This window comes from Dermochelys coriacea, chromosome 3 (genome assembly GCF_009764565.3).
Source record: "Dermochelys coriacea isolate rDerCor1 chromosome 3, rDerCor1.pri.v4, whole genome shotgun sequence".
In the NCBI taxonomy this organism is placed as follows: domain Eukaryota; kingdom Metazoa; phylum Chordata; order Testudines; family Dermochelyidae; genus Dermochelys; species Dermochelys coriacea.
Genome location: NC_050070.1, coordinates 153,625,962 through 153,647,758, shown reverse-complemented (window position 1 = coordinate 153,647,758; position 21,797 = coordinate 153,625,962). Strand labels below are relative to the sequence as shown.

The following is a 21,797-nucleotide window of genomic DNA, read 5'->3' as shown; positions in this document are numbered from 1 at the left end:
AGAACAGAGGTAAAGTTGGTATTGTAAATCTGTCTGTAATTGCTGGGTGGTTAGAAATGTCTGCATTTACAACATAAGAGCATTATAAAGAAGAGGGCAATAAAAGACTAAAGAGTTACTATGTCTTAATACTTGTAAAAAAATATGGGATTTAGGAATGGCATAAGATGGGAAAAAGGCAAAAGAAAAACAAGACCAGGGGGAAAAGATGAAGTAATTAGAAAGGACTTTCTGTTTCTGTCAAAACTTTCACTTTAGTGCTGTCACTCTAGTTATCATGAGAAACAATGCAAGTCCTTTGAAACCAAACTGAAAAGAAGAGGAAAAAAAGACTGTGCCCCTGTGATGCTCCTTTATGATATATAAAGACAGTCTCATAACATGTTTTGTTGTTTTTTCTTCACACAAAAAAATCCAAAATAAATCCAAAACTTTCTGCTTTATTTGTACATTCAGAATATCAGATCCAATCTTCTTTCTATTTTTATTTATGATTTATTTTGATGTGAGGACAAGGCCTTTTGCAATATTTTGGGAAGACTTCAGTGATCCTCTCACAGGAGAGCTGCTGCTCTCCCAAGGCTACGATTCAGCATCCTCTCCACCCTCTGGCTGTGTGTACACTGGGAATCGTGTTGGGTAGCACCTGCTAAAACCATACTGTAGAGAGAGCAATGTGTATTTTAACAAATATTAGCTGTTAGGGGTCTATCCTAGGATTTACCTCCACCAGCTAACTCATGTTAGAACTGCAACTTGCCTGGCCTACACTACAATTTTAACACCACTATTGTTAGATTAACCCTAGTGCATCCCTAATACTGCTTAGTGCTTGACACAATGCTAAATCAGTCATCTACACAATGTTACTAATACCAGTGGAAATACAGTTTGGCAACAGTGAGAAATTTATAAAAAAGGCCAAAGTGAAAAACTAGGACCAGATATTCTTGATACTAAACTGGAAAAAAAAACAACCAGATATAAAAACCAATCCAGAGCCTCTTTATACACCAGGCAGGAGGATTATTTTGTTTATTTTTTGTTTTGCAGTTCACCTTAAAGACAAGCTGTTGTCTCAGTAAAGTATAACCTACTTTTTGTTGTTGCTGCTGCTGTTGTTTTTTGCTGTCTTGAACACTTCATGTCGCATTCCTGTTCTTCACTTCATGTATGCTGTCTTGTAACTGGACCAACTTTAAATGAATTTTATAAATTGGCCCTAATCTTAATCGCTGCTGAGTGTTTAGAAAGTGATGATTTGGGAGTGGGAGAGGGGGTGGAATTCTTACTAACTTGAGTTTTCTGTTTGTTCATTTTTCTTGGATGATCATTAAGCGAGAGAAACTCTTTCTTGTTTACGGCTGTTTTTCATAAAGAAAAAGGCCATTGTGTGCTACTATTTTTTTCTTCCTCCTCCAGGGAGCTCCTTTTGGGGAAAACTATTCTTCCTGAGGCAGCAGAGTTCTGGCAACTGACTTGAGCACACTCTAGCTTCCAACAGTGTGAGCCAGGCCTGCTGCAGTTAGGACACAACCCAACAGACCTGAAGAAAAGACTGCCGTGATTTGAAAATCTCCTTTTGGAGCTGGCCGCAGCTATTAGGTTAGCGGTAACTGGTTGAGTTTTAATAGTTGACAATCCCTTTACTCAACAACAAATGGGAAAAAAATACATAAGGGTCACTTCTGGATTTACAGGTGGCTTCTCTGTAATGTATCTGCATGGTTACCCCTGAAGACCACTTAGAAGCTACAGCTAATGAAGAATGTGGCAGCCTACTTGCTTATTGTATTAATTACAGGGAATCTGTTACCTAAGCTTTAAAGATTGCACTAGCTCCCTATTCGTTTCCAGGTGCAATTCAGTGTGTGTTGATATTGACCTTTAAAACTTAAGAGCTTATGTACACGAAGACTGGAACTGAAATAATAATATTATTTGTATTATCATAAGGCCTAGAAGCTCCAGTAATGGACCAGGTCCTTTTTTATCCTGGAGGGTGTAGAAAGAGCCCCAAAGAGCTTACAATATGAGAATAATACAAGAGACAACTGAGAGATACAGACAAAGAGATGGGGAAGTACAAGGGAAAAAATGACAGTATTGGTCAGCAGGACAGGTAGCTGTCTCAGCACACCAATAGCCTAGCCACTGTCAAGTTTTTTATAGGCCTCATAGCAAAGGAGAGTCCTAAGAAGGGTTTTGAAGGAGGATATTGAGTAAGAATTGCTGATATTTACAGGGAGCTTCTCCCAGGTGTGAGGGGCAGCATGGGAGAAAGCACATAGGTGTGTGTTTGAAAATTTAATAAGTGGACAATAGAGACTGGCATCATGGGTCAATCACAGGCAGGAGCTGACCTTTCAATACTGTATGAGAGTTGATAGGTAGCGGGAGGATAGGTCATGAAAGGCCTTGAAAGTGAAGACCAATAATTTACATTTGATACAATAGAGAAAGGGTTGCCAGTGAAGGGATGCAGAGAGTGCCGACATGGTCAAAGTGACAGGCTAGGAATATTATCTTAGTAGCAGCATTCTCCGTGGATATCAGCAAGGCAAGACTGTGTTTGTGAAGACCAGAGAAAAGGATCTTACGTGATAAATAACCAAGTCAATTATAAGTCTTGCTTTTAGTTATTTCAGTGCAAATCTGGGTGGACACTCTTATTTCAGAATAAGACTGCCCCATTCCAACAAAACTTATCAGTAAAAAAGATGACCAAATTATATAAAAATAGGACACTTATTTCAGACTATGAGTGTTCTAAATGTCCTGTTTTGATATAGCTTGGTCACTTTTTTTTATTGACAAATGTTGGAATAGGGCACTTTGATTCTGAAATAAGAGTGTTGACACACCAACTTGCATCGAAATAACTAAGGGTGGGAAGTACAACTAATCTAGTTTTTTTCGTTCCATTTGCTGTGTAGACAAGCCCTTATATAAGTTGAGTCACAGTTACCTGAGCGTGTCTTTCCTTATCCTTGCTTTGCCATGGCAGTGGAGAGAAGCTGATATACTTGAGCATCCTAAATTTGAACACCAGGCAGGCTATGGGCAATGCATTTTCAGTGGAGGACTCTCCACTCTGGAATTGACTTCCCCTGTTAATATGAGAATTCCTCAATTCCTTGGCTTTCAGGGGACAGTAGTAGAGAGCCTATCTCTGACCTCAGGCTTTTGCCTGAATGGGGATCAGAGTAAGAACTTATTATTGTTGCTATTATTATATTAGTCTTTGGGGGTTGATTCTCTTTAATTTTAGTTAATGCAAATCAACTGATTTGGTACATTTTTTTATCATTGATGGAAAAGTGCCCAGAAATTTGTGATTGGCTCATTTTAAAAAAATAATAAAGAAAGAAAATACGGGAAAAAAATGGAGTTTCTGCCAAATCGGTCTGTTACAAAGATAGGAAACATTAAAGTCCTGTACTCCTCGATGGTATCTTGATAAATACAAGTCAAGTATAGAAGAAAAATCTCATTCTGGATGACTCCTGTGCAGAAGAAGTCAGCAACAATGTTATTCCTGAATAAAATAATGTTCTGACAGTACTTTTTGCCTGATTCGATCTGTTTTATGTCATATGTTTAAAAGCACAGCCTTCTCCCTGGAGTATTGATGAATTGACCAGGAGAGAGATTGCACAAAGACTAAAGGAGCTGTTGGAGGGGACATAGCAGTGGATCAGACATTGTGAAACAGAACAGCTCAATCGCAAAATGTACTTTTTATTTAAAATGTGTTGCATGCCAAGCAACCTCACTCCGCCTTCAAATATATTCTCAAAATTCTCTTCCTTTGTCTAGCTTTTCACCACTAATCCTTATTCTGACACTTTCTGTTGTCTGGGGCAGTTTACAGACACTACCCTGACCTGAGCAAACAAGAAGTTAATAAAAATTAGGCTAACCCAGGTGCTCCGCAGAGAGGCTGTAAAAGTTAGCTGCTCCACAAACAAGAGGACAGAGACTGCCTGGGAGAAGGCTGGTCTCTGAGCCCAGGGCTGAATTAGAAACCCTGAGCTGAGAAACTTTGTTCTCTGCTATATTTTGATGTTTTGTTAACTATAATTAACTGACTGAGATCAACTTTTCCCTGAAAAAAGGGACAGGGCTGGCTTTCCTTTTGCTTTCTGTGCTAATTCAGCTCAGTCACCTACCTTATGTGGCAGTGGCCATCTAGGCTGGATTTGCTGGGGGTTTTCCTGCTTGGATGCTAGGGGATCCTTTCCCTCCTGACGCACCATGGCCCAACTTTGTGTTGGGCTGAGCCATTTTATCTATCTGTCTGTCATACTCATAGGGCCTCCATTACCATAACATCTGAGGGCCTCCAAATCTTTTAATGTAGTTATCCTTCACAGCCCTGTGAACTAGTACAGTGCTATTATGCCCAGTTTAGCCCTGGGGAACTGCGGCACAGCGATTAAGTGACTTGCTCAAGGTCACACAAAGTCTGTAGCTAAATTCTCAGGCTAGCACCCTAGCCACTGGATCATCCTTCCTCGCTGTCTGCCTTTGGTCACTCTTCTAGCCCTAAGGAGCCTTCTTTATGACCAGAGGACAGCTAGTACCAGCCCCCTGTCAAGAATGAGCTCTTCAGGACCAAAAAGCAGTTCCAGCTTTTCTCCTACTGCAGCAAGGTTTCCCCTCCCACCCATCTACCTCTGTGCTAGGGGAGTAAGTGGTGTTTTGCATTGAGATACCATATGGGTATGTAACTGTCACTTGTATGTTATGTTAACTAAATGTTGCATTTTCATTTCTGCTTGGGTCAAGCCAGAATCATGTTCACAAGTTCCATGTTGCACCATAGCTTTGTGGATAGACTGTCTTTGGAGAAAGATAAAATTATTCAGCGTTTGGGGTTAGGCCATAGAGAGGGTATATATCTCCTAGAATTGTAGACTTTTGTGTGTAGCTGGGGCCGAGAGATGCTTCAGCAGAGACATATCCCGGTCTAGAATGGGCAAGAGAGTATCTTTGACTGGGTGGCCAGACAAATGGTGGCTCATGGTTGTATTGAGCAGCTACAGCCACTCTTTGTTGCAAAAACCATATTCATTCCCTTCATTCATTTATTTACATTTTTAATGTTTATTAAATAAAGTTGAAGCCTTTGTGCCATAACTTATCCACTGCTTCTGACCCATCTTTTTGGGGATTACCTTGACAAGAGTTACCTTCCAGCTCTTATTGACAATTTAAACACATACATGTATATCTTTTTTTAAAAAAGAAATTTACTGTACAAAATTTTGTTGGTCTAAGGTCAGTAGCCCACTCTCTCTCCTTATTTACTCTTGTCTCTTCTCCTCCCTCCTGTTGTCCTGTGCTCTGTTGTCATTATTTGTGTTATTTTTCTCATTTAAACTGTGAGCACCTAGGGGGGAAGGAATAGCTTTGTTGTCTCCTCTGTAAAGCCTTAAATCATGGCATTATATAACTAGTATTAGACTGTTTAAATTATTTTTGTAGTCCCTTCATTGATAAATCCTTCTGAAAGTTTAGCTCAGTGGACTTAGGATATGTTCAGCAGGAAGAGAAACCTCAGACTGTATCTGCATCGCATCATCAATTTATTTTTACCTTTGTTTAATAGTTTAATCCACTGGCATAATTCCCAGAATGTTCTGATTTCAATCCTTTTTGTCATCAGGATACATGCTTACCTAAGAAGATTGGTCCTTTAATTCTCTCCTGTTAAAAGGTGTCTGTGCTGTGTGCACAGAAATTAATATTCATGATGTTGTTTGTCTTTAATAGTCAGAATATAAATCTGAAAGTTTGTTTTAGTTCTTGTGCTTAATTGTGAGTTTTGAGGGCCTTTTCTATTCTTTTTCCCTCTTGGCCAAAAATTCCCTTTCATTTTTGGTTCAGGACATTCTTCCTCTTTGGCATAAAGGTCTATATTAAAACACACTGAAGAAGTACTGTTCTTTAGAAGTGGCAAAAAGGCTTAGCTGGTTAACCACTTCTAATCTAGGTTCTGCTACAGCAAAGTTGAATCAGTCCATCTGGCACTAAAATCCACTTTGGCTCTAGTCAATGTGTGGTATTCAAGCCACAAAAAATGAATTGGGCAGTTGCGGTTTTCAAAATGCTGGAAGTCTCAAGTGGGTGACAGGTAATGAAGGAGGGAGAAAATACCAGCTCACATTCATATTTACTACTCACCTAATTTGTAAATAGGAAACTAAATTAGACAGCCAACAGTCTCTTGGGACAAATTCATGCTCTCTCTTCTCCTAAAATATTCTTAGTAACTCCCTGCAATGTTAACTTGATGATAGTCTTGTTGCAAGCTTCTAGCTGACAAATGTTTTTGGATTGATTCCCATTGCCTCAGTTGGCAGAGATTTAGGCTATCAGGATATAGCTGAAATGCCTATTCTTTTGTTTACAGTTCAAGGTTACTGCCATGTTGTAGTAGGGTTAAATGACCTCACACTGAGGATCTGACCCTAGTGCTTAAAATTAGGAGAAAATAGTTTTAGAATTTTTCTCTTATTAAATGTGGTTAATGTAATGCTCAGTATAGTGCCCGACTTAGTGCTAGATACTGAATGCCTCTGTTTATCCATAGACTAGCGGTAGCACTGTCAGTGGCAGTACAGACTTCTCCACATTTCCCAGTCATGACACACGGAGGCCACTTGTAGGTGTGAGGGGATAGTTCCTATGCCTGTTTATTCCTTGGCCTATCTGCTGAAATTACCAGTAAGGTTCACACTTGTGGGATTGGATGCTTATTCAAAGAGACTGATAAATGTATCAATAATAAAAACTGATATTCTGGTCTTTATTGCCCAATAATCTCTTCTCTGCTCTGCTTCATCTTGAGAAACAAATACCTGTAATTCCAGGGACACTTTTTTTCTAACTAATTTAAATAGACTTTTTAAATGGCCTAATCCTTTAAGCTCTTTGCACATACAATTCACCCTGACTTCCGTGGGTGTTCTATGAACTTTCAGGATCCTGCCAACATTTTGGTTTAATGGGAATCTAAGAGTGTGCCTTACTGTGTCTCAGCATGTATTTGTTAGCAATAAACTGTTCTTTTTCAGGGCACAAACTCTAATTCCATTAACGTGGTTGCTTAATTTTATGGATGAGCAGAGGAATTAGAAAAATTAGAAAACTACTACATGCCACAGGGGGCCACAACAGTGGTTCCCTCAACCCACCCAGCAATATTGTTAATCTATCGAACTATACTCTTAGGACAGATTCTTCTGCTGGGCTATCTCAGGGCCTCTCCTTCTGCCCCTCCACCCCCACGAACATGATACAGTTCTGTGGTGACCTAGAATCCTATTTTCAACGTCTCCGACTCAAGGAATATTTCCAACACACCTCTGAACAACATACTAACCCACAGAAACCTTCCTACCAAGACTACAAAAAGAAGGATTCGGGGTGGACTCCTCCTGAAGGTCGAAACAACAGACTGGACTTCTACATAAAGTGCTTCTGCCGATGGGCACGGGCTGAAATTGTGGAAAAGCAGCATCACTTGCTCCATAACCTCAGCCGTGCAGAACACAATGCCATCCACAGCCTCAGAAATAACTCTGACATCATAATCAAAAAGGCTGACAAAGGAGGTGCTGTCATCATCATGAATAAATCGGAATATGAACAAGAGGCTGCTAGGCAGCTCTCCAACACCACTTTCTACAAGCCATTACCCTCTGATCCCACTGAGGGTTACCAAAAGAAACTACAGCATTTGCTCAAGAAACTCCCTGAAAAAGCACAAGAACAAATCCGCACAGACATGCCCCTGGAACCCCGACTTGGGGTATTCTATCTGCTACCCAAGATCCATAAACCTGGAAATCCTGGATGCCCCATTATCTCAGGCATTGGCACCCTGACAGCAGGATTGTCTGGCTATGTAGACTCCCTCCTCAGGCCCTATGCTACCAGCACTCCCAGCTATCTTCGAGACACCACTGACTTCCTGAGGAAACTACAATCATAGAATCATAGAATCATAGAATATCAGGGTTGGAAGGGACCCCAGAAGGTCATCTAGTCCAACCCCCTGCTCAAAGCAGGACCGAGTCCCAGTTAAATCATCCTAGCCAGGGCTTTGTCAAGCCTGACCTTAAAAACCTCTAAGGAAGGAGATTCTACCACCTCCCTAGGTAACGCATTCCAGTGTTTCACCACCCTCTTAGTGAAAAAGTTTTTCCTAATATCCAATCTAAACCTCCCCCATTGCAACTTGAGACCATTACTCCTCGTTCTGTCATCTGCTACCATTGAGAACAGTCTAGAGCCATCCTCTTTGAAACCCCCTTTCAGGTAGTTGAAAGCAGCTATCAAATCCCCCCTCATTCTTCTCTTCTGCAGACTAAACAATCCCAGCTCCCTCAGCCTCTCCTCATAAGTCATGTGCTCTAGACCCCTAATCATTTTTGTTGCCCTTCGCTGTACTCTATCCAATTTATCCACATCCTTCTTGTAGTGTGGGGCCCAAAACTGGACACAGTACTCCAGATGAGGCCTCACCAGTGTCGAATAGAGGGGAACGATCACGTCCCTCGATCTGCTCGCTATGCCCCTACTTATACATCCCAAAATGCCATTGGCCTTCTTGGCAACAAGGGCACACTGCTGACTCATATCCAGCTTCTCGTCCACTGTCACCCCTAGGTCCTTTTCCGCAGAACTGCTGCCGAGCCATTCGGTCCCTAGTCTGTAGCGGTGCATTGGATTCTTCCATCCTAAGTGCAGGACCCTGCACTTATCCTTATTGAACCTCATTAGATTTCTTTTGGCCCAATCTTCCAATTTGTCTAGGTCCTTCTGTATCCTATCCCTCCCCTCCAGCGTATCTACCACTCCTCCCAGTTTAGTATCATCCGCAAATTTGCTGAGAGTGCAATCCACACCATCCTCCAGATCATTTATGAAGATATTGAACAAAACGGGCCCCAGGACCGACCCCTGGGGCACTCCACTTGACACCGGCTGCCAACTAGACATGGAGCCATTGATCACTACCCGTTGAGCCCGACAATCTAGCCAGCTTTCTACCCACCTTATAGTGCATTCATCCAGCCCATACTTCCTTAACTTGCTGACAAGAATGCTGTGGGAGACCGTGTCAAAAGCTTTGCTAAAGTCAAGAAACAATACATCCACTGCTTTCCCTTCATCCACAGAACCAGTAATCTCATCATAAAAGGCGATTAGATTAGTCAGGCATGACCTTCCCTTGGTGAATCCATGCTGACTGTTCCTGATCACTTTCCTCTCCTCTAAGTGCTTCAGGATTGATTCTTTGAGGACCTGCTCCATGATTTTTCCAGGGACTGAGGTGAGGCTGACCGGCCTGTAGTTCCCAGGATCCTCCTTCTTCCCTTTTTTAAAGATGGGCACTACATTAGCCTTTTTCCAGTCATCCGGGACTTCCCCCGTTCGCCACGAGTTTTCAAAGATAATGGCCAAGGGCTCTGCAATCACAGCCGCCAATTCCCTCAGCACTCTCGGATGCAATTCGTCCGGCCCCATGGACTTGTGCACGTCCAGCTTTTCTAAATAGTCCCTAACCACCTCTATCTCTACAGAGGGCTGGCCATCTCTTCCCCATTTTGTGATGCCCAGCACAGCAGTCTGGGAGCTGACCTTGTTAGTGAAAACAGAGGCAAAAAAAGCATTGAGTACATTAGCTTTTTCCACATCCTCTGTCACTAGCTTGCCTCCCTCATTCAGTAAGGGGCCCACACTTTCCTTGGCTTTCTTCTTGTTGCCAACATACCTGAAGAAACCCTTCTTGTTACTCTTGACATCTCTTGCTAGCTGCAGCTCCAGGTGCGATTTGGCCCTCCTGATATCTTTCCTACATGCCCGAGCAATATTTTTATACTCTTCCCTGGTCATATGTCCAACCTTCCACTTCTTGTAAGCTTCTTTTTTATGTTTAAGATCCGCTAGGATTTCACCATTAAGCCAAGCTGGTCGCCTGCCATATTTACTATTCTTTCGACTCATCGGGATGGTTTGTCCCTGTAACCTCAACAGGGATTCCTTGAAATACAGCCAGCTCTCCTGGACTCCCTTCCCTTTCATGTTAGTCCCCCAGGGGATCCTGGCCATCTGTTCCATCACAATCCATCGGTGATCTTCCAGAAAACATCATCCTGGCCACTATGGATGTAGAAGCCCTCTACACCAACATTCCACACAAAGATGGACTACAAGCCATCAGGAACAGTATTCCCGATAATGTCACGGCAAACCTAGTGGCTGAACTTTTGACTTTGTCCTGACCCATAACTATTTCACATTTGGAGACAATGTATATCTTCAAATCTGCGGCATTGCTATGGGTACCCGCATGGCCCCACAGTATGCCAACATTTTTATGGCTGACTTAGAACAACGCTTCCTCAGCTGTCGTCCCCTTATGCCCCTACTCTACTTGCGCTACACTGATGACATCTTCATCATCTGGACCCATGGAAAAGAAGGTCTTGAGGAATTCCACCAGGATTTCAACAATTTCCATCCCACCATCAACCTCAGCCTAGACCAGTCTGCACAAGAGATCCACTTCCTGGACACTATGGTGCTAATAAGTGATGGTCACATAAACACCACCCTATACCGGAAACCTACTGACAGCTATTCCTACCTACACGCCTCCAGTTTTCATCCAGACCACACCACACAATCCATTGTCTACAGCCAAGCTCTACGATACAACCGCATTTGCTCCAACCCCTCAGACAGAGACAAACACCTACAAGATCTCTATAAAGCATTCTTACAACTACAATACCCAGCTGCTGAAGTGAAGAAACAGATTGACAGAGCCAGAAGAGTACCCAGAAGTCACCTACTACAGGACAGGCCCAACAAAGAAAATAACAGAATGCCACTAGCCATCACCTTCAGCCCCCAACTAAAACCTCTCCAATGCATCATCAAGGATCTACAACCTATCCTGAAGGATGATCCATCCCTCTCACAGATCTTGGGAGACAGGCCAGTCCTTGCTTACAGACAGCCCCCCCAACCTGAAGCAAATACTCACCAGCAACCACACACCACACAAGAGAACCCAGGAACCTATCCTTGCAACAAAGCCCGTTGCCAACTCTGTCCACATATCTATTCAGGGGATACCATCATAGGGCCTAATCACATCAGCCACACTATCAGAGGCTCGTTCACCTGCGCATCTACCAATGTGATATATGCCATCATGTGCCAGCAATGCCCCTCTGCCATGTACATTGGCCAAACTGGACAGTCTCTACGTAAAAGAATGAATGAACACAAATCAGATGTCAAGAATTATAACATTCAAAAACCAGTCGAGAACACTTCAGTCTCTCTGGTCACTTGATTACAGACCTAAAAGTCGCAATTCTTCAACAAAAAACCTTCAAAAACAGACTCCAATGAGAGACTGCTCAATTGGAATTAATTTGCAAACTGGATACAATTAACAATGGGTATTTTTCTTGCCTAAAGACTGCAGGCTCAGCCCCCTATCAATAAATGAATAAAATGTTTAATACAATGTTTAATACAATTTCAAAAAATGACATTGCCCTACATGATGGTGGGGGCTGAGAATTTTATAAATGCAATCTAAATTATTAAGCTTCATATACTTGCTACCAAAAATGCAGGCACAAAGCATCCAAAGCACTAGTCTTAGAATTATGTCTTGTGAGAAAGCATGGGGAAACTGATTATGAATAATTTAAATTATGAGAGAAATCAGGAAAACAGAAGATTATTTTTAAACATTTTAGTCCCAGAACTATTTATTAGCATACATAAATCATTATCTGAATCATTTGTGATCCCTCCCATGTTAAGCCCAGAGTCTAGCACCAGAAAAAGAAGTTGATTGCTTGTGTTTTCAAGTAGACTAATAGAATGGACCCCAAACCAAGAGTCTACTGGGAAAAGTAGTAAACTTGGCAACTCTGAAACACATTCCTAGCTTGAGTCAATGTTGCCTGTTCTTATGAGAAATTTTATGTTCCCTCAAAGATTATATTTGTTATTTTTGCCTATTATGTGCTTTCAGGCTTAATGAGATAATTAAAACTTTTCTGGAAGATCCTGATCCTGAGAGCACGCTGGATGTTGGAGCTGATATGCGCAAGATCAAGCACTGTTTCAATTACATAAAGGTATATTGTGTACACATACAAGGAAGTGCAGAGGGCCTTAAGAATGAACAGGAAATATTAGAGGACACGGGAGAGAGAACTGAAAAGCAACCATGAAGCTATGGAGAAGAAGGTAGTGTATACAGGGCCTCAGCAGGTCTGAGAAATGCTTGAAGAACTGGAGTGGATTTGAATAATAACTGGAAAATACACAGCAAGAATCTGAAGGAGCTAAAAAGAATGACCAAAGGGTATTAGAGGTGGAGGGACTGATAGAGAGGAATGAAATTTACAGGAATTGCTGTGCTGAAGTAATCTGTAAATGGATAGAGAGTATATCCAGGTATATATGCAGCTAATAAGGAGCTTTACATTAGACTAGGGAGATATCAGAAAAGAGGGTTTGTGTCACTGAACTAGCTGCATCAACTGTGTTGGTTATATGCTATGCTGGGATATTATGCACACAAGATATATATGGGGTGAGGAGTAGCAAGGGAAGAAATTGAACCTGGGGTATATTTTTTGTTTTTGTTTATGCTCTGCTATAAAGGCTTCCGCAATTTTCTAATACAGTAAAGTGTAAAACATTGTCCCTGAATTTGATTTCTAGATGAGGAAGAATTAGTACCCAGTTGATGTTGGTTTTTTCCTTACTACAGTGGGAGTTCTTTACCAGAGAGAGATGTGTAGGGCTTAGATATTTTTACTGAGGAAAACTGATCAGTGGAAATTAGGAGATATCTCATAGCTGACTCAGTATTTATTGCTTTGCGGTCTACCAATGGTGGGATTTTCCTTTTCAGAAATCCTGAAGAGGCTCTCAAATCAGCTAGCATAGGTAAAGAGTCACACAGGGATAGGGGGAAATGAATGGGATGAGGATAGAGTGACAAGGGTCCAGAACTATTTCTATTTTATTTCATAGCAACTGATAAATCGTACAAACATTCCTGACAGAAGTCTGCTCTCATCAGACATCACTGGAGATGTGGATATTAATACCCCAGAGAAGAAAGAGGAGCTAAAGAAGTTGAGAGACCTTCTGCACCAAAGAGATAATGAAATCAATATCCTTTATGAAACAGGATTTATTTGGATTTTAACTAATCTGGCTGCAATCTGAGGTGTAGGTGTGTATGAAATGGGAGATGGTGATCTGCAAAGAATTTCTTCCCTTTCAGACTGACGTATCAATCCATATTCTTAATCTAAGCGTCTCCTACCACTCTTTATCAGAATCCCATTGTTGCACTTGGTCCCTGTTTCTTTTATAAACTGAACTAAAATCCTGGATCCAAATACCCTGGAGTTTTGGGAAATTCTGATCCAGATCCAAAAGTTGTGGTTCAGGCTCATGTTTAGTAAACTCTCTTCCAGCTAATGGAAAAACTGGATCTAGCATAGAAAACTGTGATGCTATATAAAGAACAAATTATTACCTCACAAAGAATAGAATTTCCTGTCTTGTTATTTTTAGCCAAATGAAATGCTGCTTCAGGGACTACTGGACTCTCTTCTTTTAGATTAAATGTAAAATGTGTGCTTTCGACATCCAACTTTAAAATTTAAATTAAAGCTGAGCTTTATATTGTGTATGTATAACAAAAATTAAACTACTCATATGTGCTGTGTCCATTTTACTGCCTCATGGGAAACATATGAGTAGCTGTAGCTTAGCAAGATGAAGAAAGGGCAGTTATTTTTAGCTGGCTGACAAAACTGCAGGCAGTCCACAGCATCACCATGTCCCTGAGTTTATGGATGATCTGTGGACAAAACTTTAACAATGGCAGAAAATTGACAAATAGCTTTCAAGTTTATAGAGAGCAGAGATTCTTTAGCGTTATTAAAAACAAGATTAACTGCATTTTTTGTGTTCAACAATTACTCACAGATTTGGTATATCAAGTGTGAATGGGTTGTACTTCAGACTGGTAGCTTGCTTTACCCTGATGAAATCAAGTGGTAGGGAAGCCTTTTAGTCTGCTGCATCCATCACAGGAGCCAAGACGTTTATTTTGAAAGGAACACTGTCTAGTTAATTTGGCTATAAAATTGACTTATAACACCTTTTAAAAGTTTCTTATTTTAGTTCAACCTTTGGATCCCTCAGAAGAGAGTCTTTTTGAAATAAATCATTAAGTTGATAAAATATTTGTAATAAAACAACAAAATACACAGTTCATAGAGTCAGATGCACTTGCACCAGATATGCATATGTGGCTTTGTTTATGGAAGTGAAAGGAAGGCATTCATTGCATCCATCGATTCTAATTAGCGCTGTATATGGGGAATTGAAATATTAAAAGTTAAAATCAGAACTAGCATGCAAGGAACTGTAAGTGGATTTTGCAGCCTAAATAATTTTACAATTTACTTTTAAAAATTAACATCATGATTGGTGCAATAAAACTACTGAGGACTTGGAGGCTCTCCTGCCATAAACTGTAACAGATCCTCCTTGTCTTTATGCACACTGTAAGAGCTATGATAAGAACCAATTTGTAAGACAAATAATTTTTGCCACCAAATCAACTTGATAATTCTAATTCCTCACACCTTGCCCAGATTTTTTCCATGTCTTTTTCAGATAAATTGGACACAAAATGAAAAACATACAGAGAGTATCTCATCATCTTTATAGGGATTCATGTTACCTCTTTGTTTTTGCTAAATGTGTAGTGAATTCCATCAGAAAACCCCTGTATTCCTTCATTTAAAGTGTTTTTCTGTCAAAGGTCTTTCTAAAGAATATGTATGTAATTGGCAGGAATTTCTTTAAAACCCTGTTTTGTGTTTTTATAATCCTTTCTATTGTGGTGTGCTTGACCGTCTTCCTATAAAGTTTAAGATTTCTGACTTATACGATTTAAATTTGACTTGGGAAATTTGCAGGGTCTAATTGATGTTGCAATGTTACCAAACTTAATAAAGGCAATGTCACCCATTTTGAAAGAGTAACTGGAATTTAACATTTCTATTTTTGTACAGAACCTTACAGTATTTATTGCTTTTATCCAAACATAGATTGGCCATAGCCATTTATACCACTCACTAATGTCATTTTACTAGTGCTCAGGACAAACTGAATTGGTTATTTGGAAAGATAAGTGTGAATACATAGCCATAACATATGGGCCTAACCCTGCAATCCATTTTCACATGAATAGGCCTTCCATATGTGACTAGTTCCATTCAGTTCTACAAGACTACATGTATGAGCAAGTGGCCTACAGAAAGAGTGGATTATTATTTATGGAAAGAAGATTCCAGCTAATTTCCTTAAAATGTTCTGCAGATATTCTAGTAAGTATGTTAAAGAAAGAAAAAAAGAAAGCACAGGATGCCCTTTTTCAGCTCAGCACTGAGTTTAGTGGTCTTGCAGTCTCGGAGAGTTCCCTTTCTATAAGCTTGGAAGAAGGTCAGAGGCCATCTGCCAGTGTTAATGTGAAAGATACACAAGATTTCAGCTCCTCAGTATATAGAACTGCTTTTCTTCCCAGGCGAACAGGTTAGTGAAATGAATTTTATGTGCAAGTGTCCAGTTCTCACATTATGACTTTAAACGTATCATTCTTAGGTGTGGACTAGGACAGGGGAGTTTTACTTTCAGCATCAGCATTCTTGTGCTCATTTGCTTTTGTCCTTCACTTCACAAATATAAATACCTTGATTTCAGGCCACCTCAATGCACAGGTAACTTAATATGCTGATACGACTCAAATGTTGGAAACGAAAATGAATGTTGAGCACTTCATTTGTAATATAATCCAGGAGATGACATCCTTCCCATGGAAGCTCAAACTACTGACTTAACTAAAACAGGATAAACAGTTAATATTGGAAGAAGGTTCATTCAGATATGATTAGTGGCAAGGGCCAGAAAGTAGGTTTCAAATTCTCTCTCTTTTTGTCCTTCAAAATAGGAAAGTAATCCTCTCTTCAGGTGAAAAGAATGTTGATTAGTTCTGTCTCCAGCTATATAGCACCACACAAGATTCAGAGCTTAACCTTTAAAAGTAAATCTCAGTGTTTCACATTATATAGAACATGCTTATTTTTAATGAACCATTGTAATGATTTTTATCATTACAGTGTGAATGGAATCAAACTTGGACCTCTGTTTAGCAAGTTAATTGAGCAGGGAACTAACTTGAAGCATGTGACTAGTTCCACTGAAGTCTTAACAACCTTGCTGAACTGGGACATTGGTTTGTAAGAAAAAAATCAGAATGCTTATATTTTCATATGTTGGAGCTTTCTATGAAAAAGTATTTAAATCACCATGGGGAAGGAGGAGTGTTCAAGAATTCAGCTCTTGCTAAAGGAGATTAGGAAACGGCTGAATTCACAAATACTGTATTTGGTTAACATAGCTGGTACACTAAATACAATTTAAGCATGTGATAGATAATGTCATTTTCAGGAGAAGGGCAGTTTCTGTCCATCTGCACTTATATAGAGTTCAAACCCTTCCTAGTGAAGCTAATTCAATTATTTCCATACTTTCTTCTGGTGAGGAAGTTTTCCAAAGGACTCTTTGTAAACTCACATCTTAAGGTGTTTTCCTTGGATATAAGCACACCAAAAACAATTACTTTTTTAAAAAAATGTTATTGTTTTACTGGAGATAGAAGGATGGCATTTAGATAGGACATGTGCCTGTCATGATGGACTAATGTCTTGAGTTTTTTTAATTAATATAAATATAATTGTTGACTCACTTTTTGTGAGCGTCATAGAAGAATGAGTCTTAAGGAGGCAAATGCCTGAGGAGAGGGTAGTGGTTTGGCATAGGGCCTTTGGTACAAGAATATAAATTACATCATCTAAATACTATTTTCTCCTCCCACAAATGGTTCTGAGCCTGATTCTTTCTTTCCACTCTTCCTCAGACCAAAGACAAACAGAAATATGGATGTAAAGTATTTTTTTTAATTACAATATTACTATTTTCATAGCGGTTAGTGTATTTGAGGAACAATTGGAAAAGCAAAAATTTAAATTTCAGTGTTCCATTAAGTTTATAAACTACTTTAGAACCAGCAAAATAATGTCAATAATATTGCATGCAACAAAATGGTCAGTGTGAGTTTAGAAAATATTACTGTTTTATCCCAGCATTACATACTGCTATAAGTTACCTAAAGAAGAGAAAATATCCCCATTGTTTGCATAGGATGATGAGTATTTTATCCTTCTTTCACCTAGAAACTAGTCACCATATTACTTGGGATTTTAAAAAGCTCTTTTTCTGGTTAACATATCTTCTTTCAACCTATTTCTGTTCAAAAAGCAAAATGAAATGGAATTCATGGCTCACTAGAGAATTTGCGTAGTGCCTAGGCTCTTTAAAATATTCAACCAAGCCAGAGAAAGGTTAGGGATTTTTTTTGTTTTGTTTTTTGGTTAAATGTCTGTTTTTGTTTTATTGAAATAATGAGAAAGCCTGCATGTTCAATTCTAATGCTGAAAGGGACCATATTGTTCTCTTTAACATAGCAATGGTCTTAGTGTTTTTATGTTTCTTGAGTGTGTGTTCCAAATAGTCACCTGGAACTATTCAGCTTTCCAGAAGTCCCCAGATGACTCACTGCATCCTTTAACTGTTTGAGATTCTAATAAAACCAAACCATCCTCCGAAGTGATGTCAAAGCAGTTTTTTAAAAGTACATCATGAGCTGAAACTGCATCAGAGTTGGAAGCTTTCATAAAAATACCCATGCTATTGTGATGCTTGTTGTGTAAATGATAATTAGTGGTTCCTCTAAAGCTGCATGACTTTGGAAATGAACTGAGGGATTAATGCTGCAATCATTTTATAGTAGTATGAAGAAATGTGTGTGCACATGTGGATTAAAGATAACTTGTGGAGGAAGATTAGTAAAGAATTATAGGAATGAAGTTAGGTTCAGGGGATTCCTTTACTGGTGTTTAGGCTGTGATATAAGCAAAATACTTAATGTACTATCTCAGAATGTTGAAAACTGCAAGTAACATGTGAATATAGTGTATCTGGACTCCATCATATGTTAAGAAACAATGGTCATATTGTATCCTGCTGTTACAGTTGTTACACTGCTGTTATGGTTCTATCAGCACTTTCATTTTAAACTTTAAGGTTTCTATTTGCAACAAAAATAATTATTTGGCATAGAAAAATGTATGTCTCAGAAGGGATGGGGTTGTATTATAATGTACCTCATGGCTGATTTCAATAATTGTATTTGAGACATGATCTAAACAGTTTAATCATGCTGTGATCAACAAATGAGACTCTTTTAATATAACATTAGTATTAATAATATTTGAATACACAGTGTAGTAATTCTGTTTAAAGACCAGCTTCTTAAAGTTAGGTGTGCATAACTGCATGCATACATTTACCTCCTGCATGCACCCAATTTATTCTCAGATTTCCAGTCTGCACGCAGTACAGGAATTTGTGTATACTCATGGTGAACTAGGTTTCTAAATATGACATTGGGAATTTTTGTATATGCATGAAAATTTGAGCACAATGCAAGTACCTAAATTTGTAAAACTGGCCCTCAATAACCTTAACAAATATAGTGACTGAGTGACTAACATCTTCAATTTTATTTTAATAGAATGTATGTTAATAGTTTGAATCAGTTGTAATGTAGTTGAATACAATGGCACTCTTGTGATTTATTGTGTCATCAAAACTCTTATGGAATTATTTCCTTGTGACCCTCACTAATCTTTTTACAGTATGAAGTACTTAAGGATGTTCTGCCATGAACTGGAACACATGAACTGAACCTGCTTAATCTTCTAATGTTGTATTAAAAGGTGACTAGTGCCCTGGAACTGGTTTGGTTTCTTAGGCTGATCCATTTTAATGTCTGGTTTTTAAAGGTTAATGGGATAAAGCCTCTGTACATTTAATAGACAAGTTTTCATTATTTTGCTTCATTAGCTATTTTTATTTTGTATTGTAATGAACTGGCTAATGACCAGGTGAGCGACTGCCCTCTCCTAGTTGGCGTCAGAAGTGCTAAATAGTTCCATAGGTCCTTGTAATGGGGCACTCAGCCTCCAAGTAACAGGGTCAAGTATTGTAGTCCTTTTTTCACCTCTAGTGTCCCCTGCAGGCTGCCAGCTGACTTGGCAGGTCTTCCATGGCTGGCCATCCGACTGAGTCACAAGAACAACTGAACCCCTTGCAGGGTATTAAAGAGTCCAACAAATAAGCAGTCTGTTTCCTCTCCGTAGGGTCTTCAGCCCCAGCTTTCGTCCCTTTAAATTCAGACTTTTGTTCTGACTCATAACTAAGGCCTGCCCTCTTCTTGTGATTACACCACTTTACCCATAGCCAGAAGGGGAACCTAGGCCCGCCCATTAAGCCGGGTTCCAATGTAGGGACCCTAGGCACAGCAGCCACATACTTGTTACTGCAGACTTTGCTGCTTTGCAGGATGCACTAGGACCCTGGGGTGTCCTGTAAGTAGCCTCAAAGACCAGATATATCCAGTCACTGTCCTATACTAATATCAGCCAAAAGAGATTCTCCTTTAACTCAAGTGGTGGGAACTTGTGTCGAGATTTTCAAAGACTACTAGGGGATTTAGCCATACAATTCTCATTGAAATTATTGGGAGTTATATGGCTAAACCCCCAACTTGTTTTTGAAGATATCAGCCATGGGCTTTTGAAGCAGGCAGATCTCGTTCAATCTCCTATGCTTCTGGGAAGTTCCTTGTAGGTATAGTTAATATTGCAGTGTCAATGATGAAGTCTTAGAAAGCCAAAGTGCTTAAATATTAATGTAGAAGCCTAAATTTAGGCACCCATTTCTGAAAATCTTGACCATCTTGCTGTGGAGGCTGGGGGGAGAGAGAGAGAGAGAGAGAGATTGTGGGGAATGTTTTGCTCTATATTTTAGTTTGCACTCTCCATAAAGTGGTCAGACTTTCTCTCACATGTCCTGCCCAGATAGTAATGTTGGCAGCATTTGGACTTCTACTCTCCTGCTATATACAAGTTATAATAATAATATCTTATAGTGGTTTTGTTTTAAGAAGTTTGTGTGTAAATATTGTGCTTCAGAAATGTGCCAGATTGACAGCTCTCAGGAGTTATCAGGGACAGCATGGTTTGTATATTGCCTCTACTGCCTTGCCAATATGCCTCAACCGTGACTTGGAGAGTCCACTTAACACAAGAGTATTACTGAGTATCCATGCTGTTTCATTCCTTGCCCTCTCTACTGAGAATGCCAATCTTGTTTTCTTAAGTGAACTAATCAAAGTATTTTGCTTTTACTTTCTTTTGTGTGGATTCTGAAGTTTCCCTTTCTAAGGAGCTTCAGTATTTGGCTCTGTATTAAACTTATATTAAAGGGGACTAAGGAGAATAGACTATGTACGGTATGTTTTTTCAAATCAGCCCATAGATATTTCACTGTTGGATTCCCACTTACGTCAGGAAAAGTGGTTTTTCAAAATTCCCCCATATACCACTTTAAAAATGTGCCCAAAGGTTTCATAAGTGGGTGCTGATCAGGATCTGTCTGTGTAGTTGTATACAGTGTACATAAAACCAGCAGGTCTTATATATATTTATAGTTCTGTTATAGGATAAGCCTTCTAATGCTAAAATTAAATACAATTGTACTAGATTGCCTAGAGATTTTTTGTTACAGCCTTTTTTGTTCTTTAAGATTATTTAAGATACAATTTGAGATTTAGGAAGAAAATAAAAAACAAATGGATAACAGATGCTGATCCAAAGGTTGGGGAAAAGAAAACAGCTATTTAAGAACAGGCAGTGGTAGTTTCCAATGAGGGCCAGAGAAGGCTTTCAAGAAGAAAAGGTTCCCTAGGGTCATAAGCAGCACAGAGAAAGCCGGCACCAGGACAAGTGATCCCTGCCAGAGAATATGAGAACAATAAGACTACAAATTACAGTATGGTTGGGTGGATGTCATATGAGCAGAAAGAATGTACCCACATTTATAAATCAGCCTACCTTCTTCAGAGGGAAGTTATTTGAATTAATTAATGTTTATGAAGTGTTTTGAGATCCTTGGCTGCAAAGATCTCTAAAAGTTCAAATTAGGAGTAGTAGTACATTATTTTATTATTCAAGTGTAACAATGCAAAGAGATGTTTGTGCATTCCATGGCAGCAATAAACGCCCAATTCCATGTACTAGTAGCTAGGAGATGACTCCCTTTCCTGTTGGACTCAGACCTGGACACAGTGATCCTGCCTTGTTTTTACCCTCCGGGTTCGATTATTCCAACTCTTTATGTCTAGGAATGAAGCAACTCACCCTGAAAAAGCTCCAGTGGGTACAGAACATAGTAGCCAACCTACTTAGCAAAACAGGTGGCCATGAGCACACCAGCCTAGTACTTAGCTCCTCTCCAAATACGTATTCTAATTTAAGCTCTCTGTCCTGGCAGTCAGAGCCCTGGATGGGATTGGTCCTAGATGTCAAGAAGATTGCCTCTCTCCCCTGTGAGCATGTCTTCCTATGACAGTTACAGTCCAATGGAATCATGAAACTGTAAAATGACAGGGGAGGCTTATAATCAAAAAAGAAAGAACTTTCATGGGAGCTGTACGTATGCTATGGAACTTATTCCTGCAAGAGTTAATAATT

General features: G+C 39.6%; 1 protein-coding gene across 2 annotated transcripts in view; it reads left to right on the top strand.

Moving 5' to 3' along the window:
* KIF6 (kinesin family member 6) overlaps positions 1 to 21,797 on the top strand; it is a 282,709-nt gene that overhangs the window by 129,798 nt on the left and 131,114 nt on the right. For both annotated transcript variants that reach the window (XM_043511614.1, XM_038397613.2), the window contains 3 exons: positions 12,077 to 12,182; positions 13,090 to 13,231; positions 15,463 to 15,675. In XM_043511614.1, the coding sequence (XP_043367549.1) occupies positions 12,077 to 12,182; positions 13,090 to 13,231; positions 15,463 to 15,675 (461 nt within the window). The remainder of the gene's footprint in view (positions 1 to 12,076; positions 12,183 to 13,089; positions 13,232 to 15,462; positions 15,676 to 21,797) is intronic.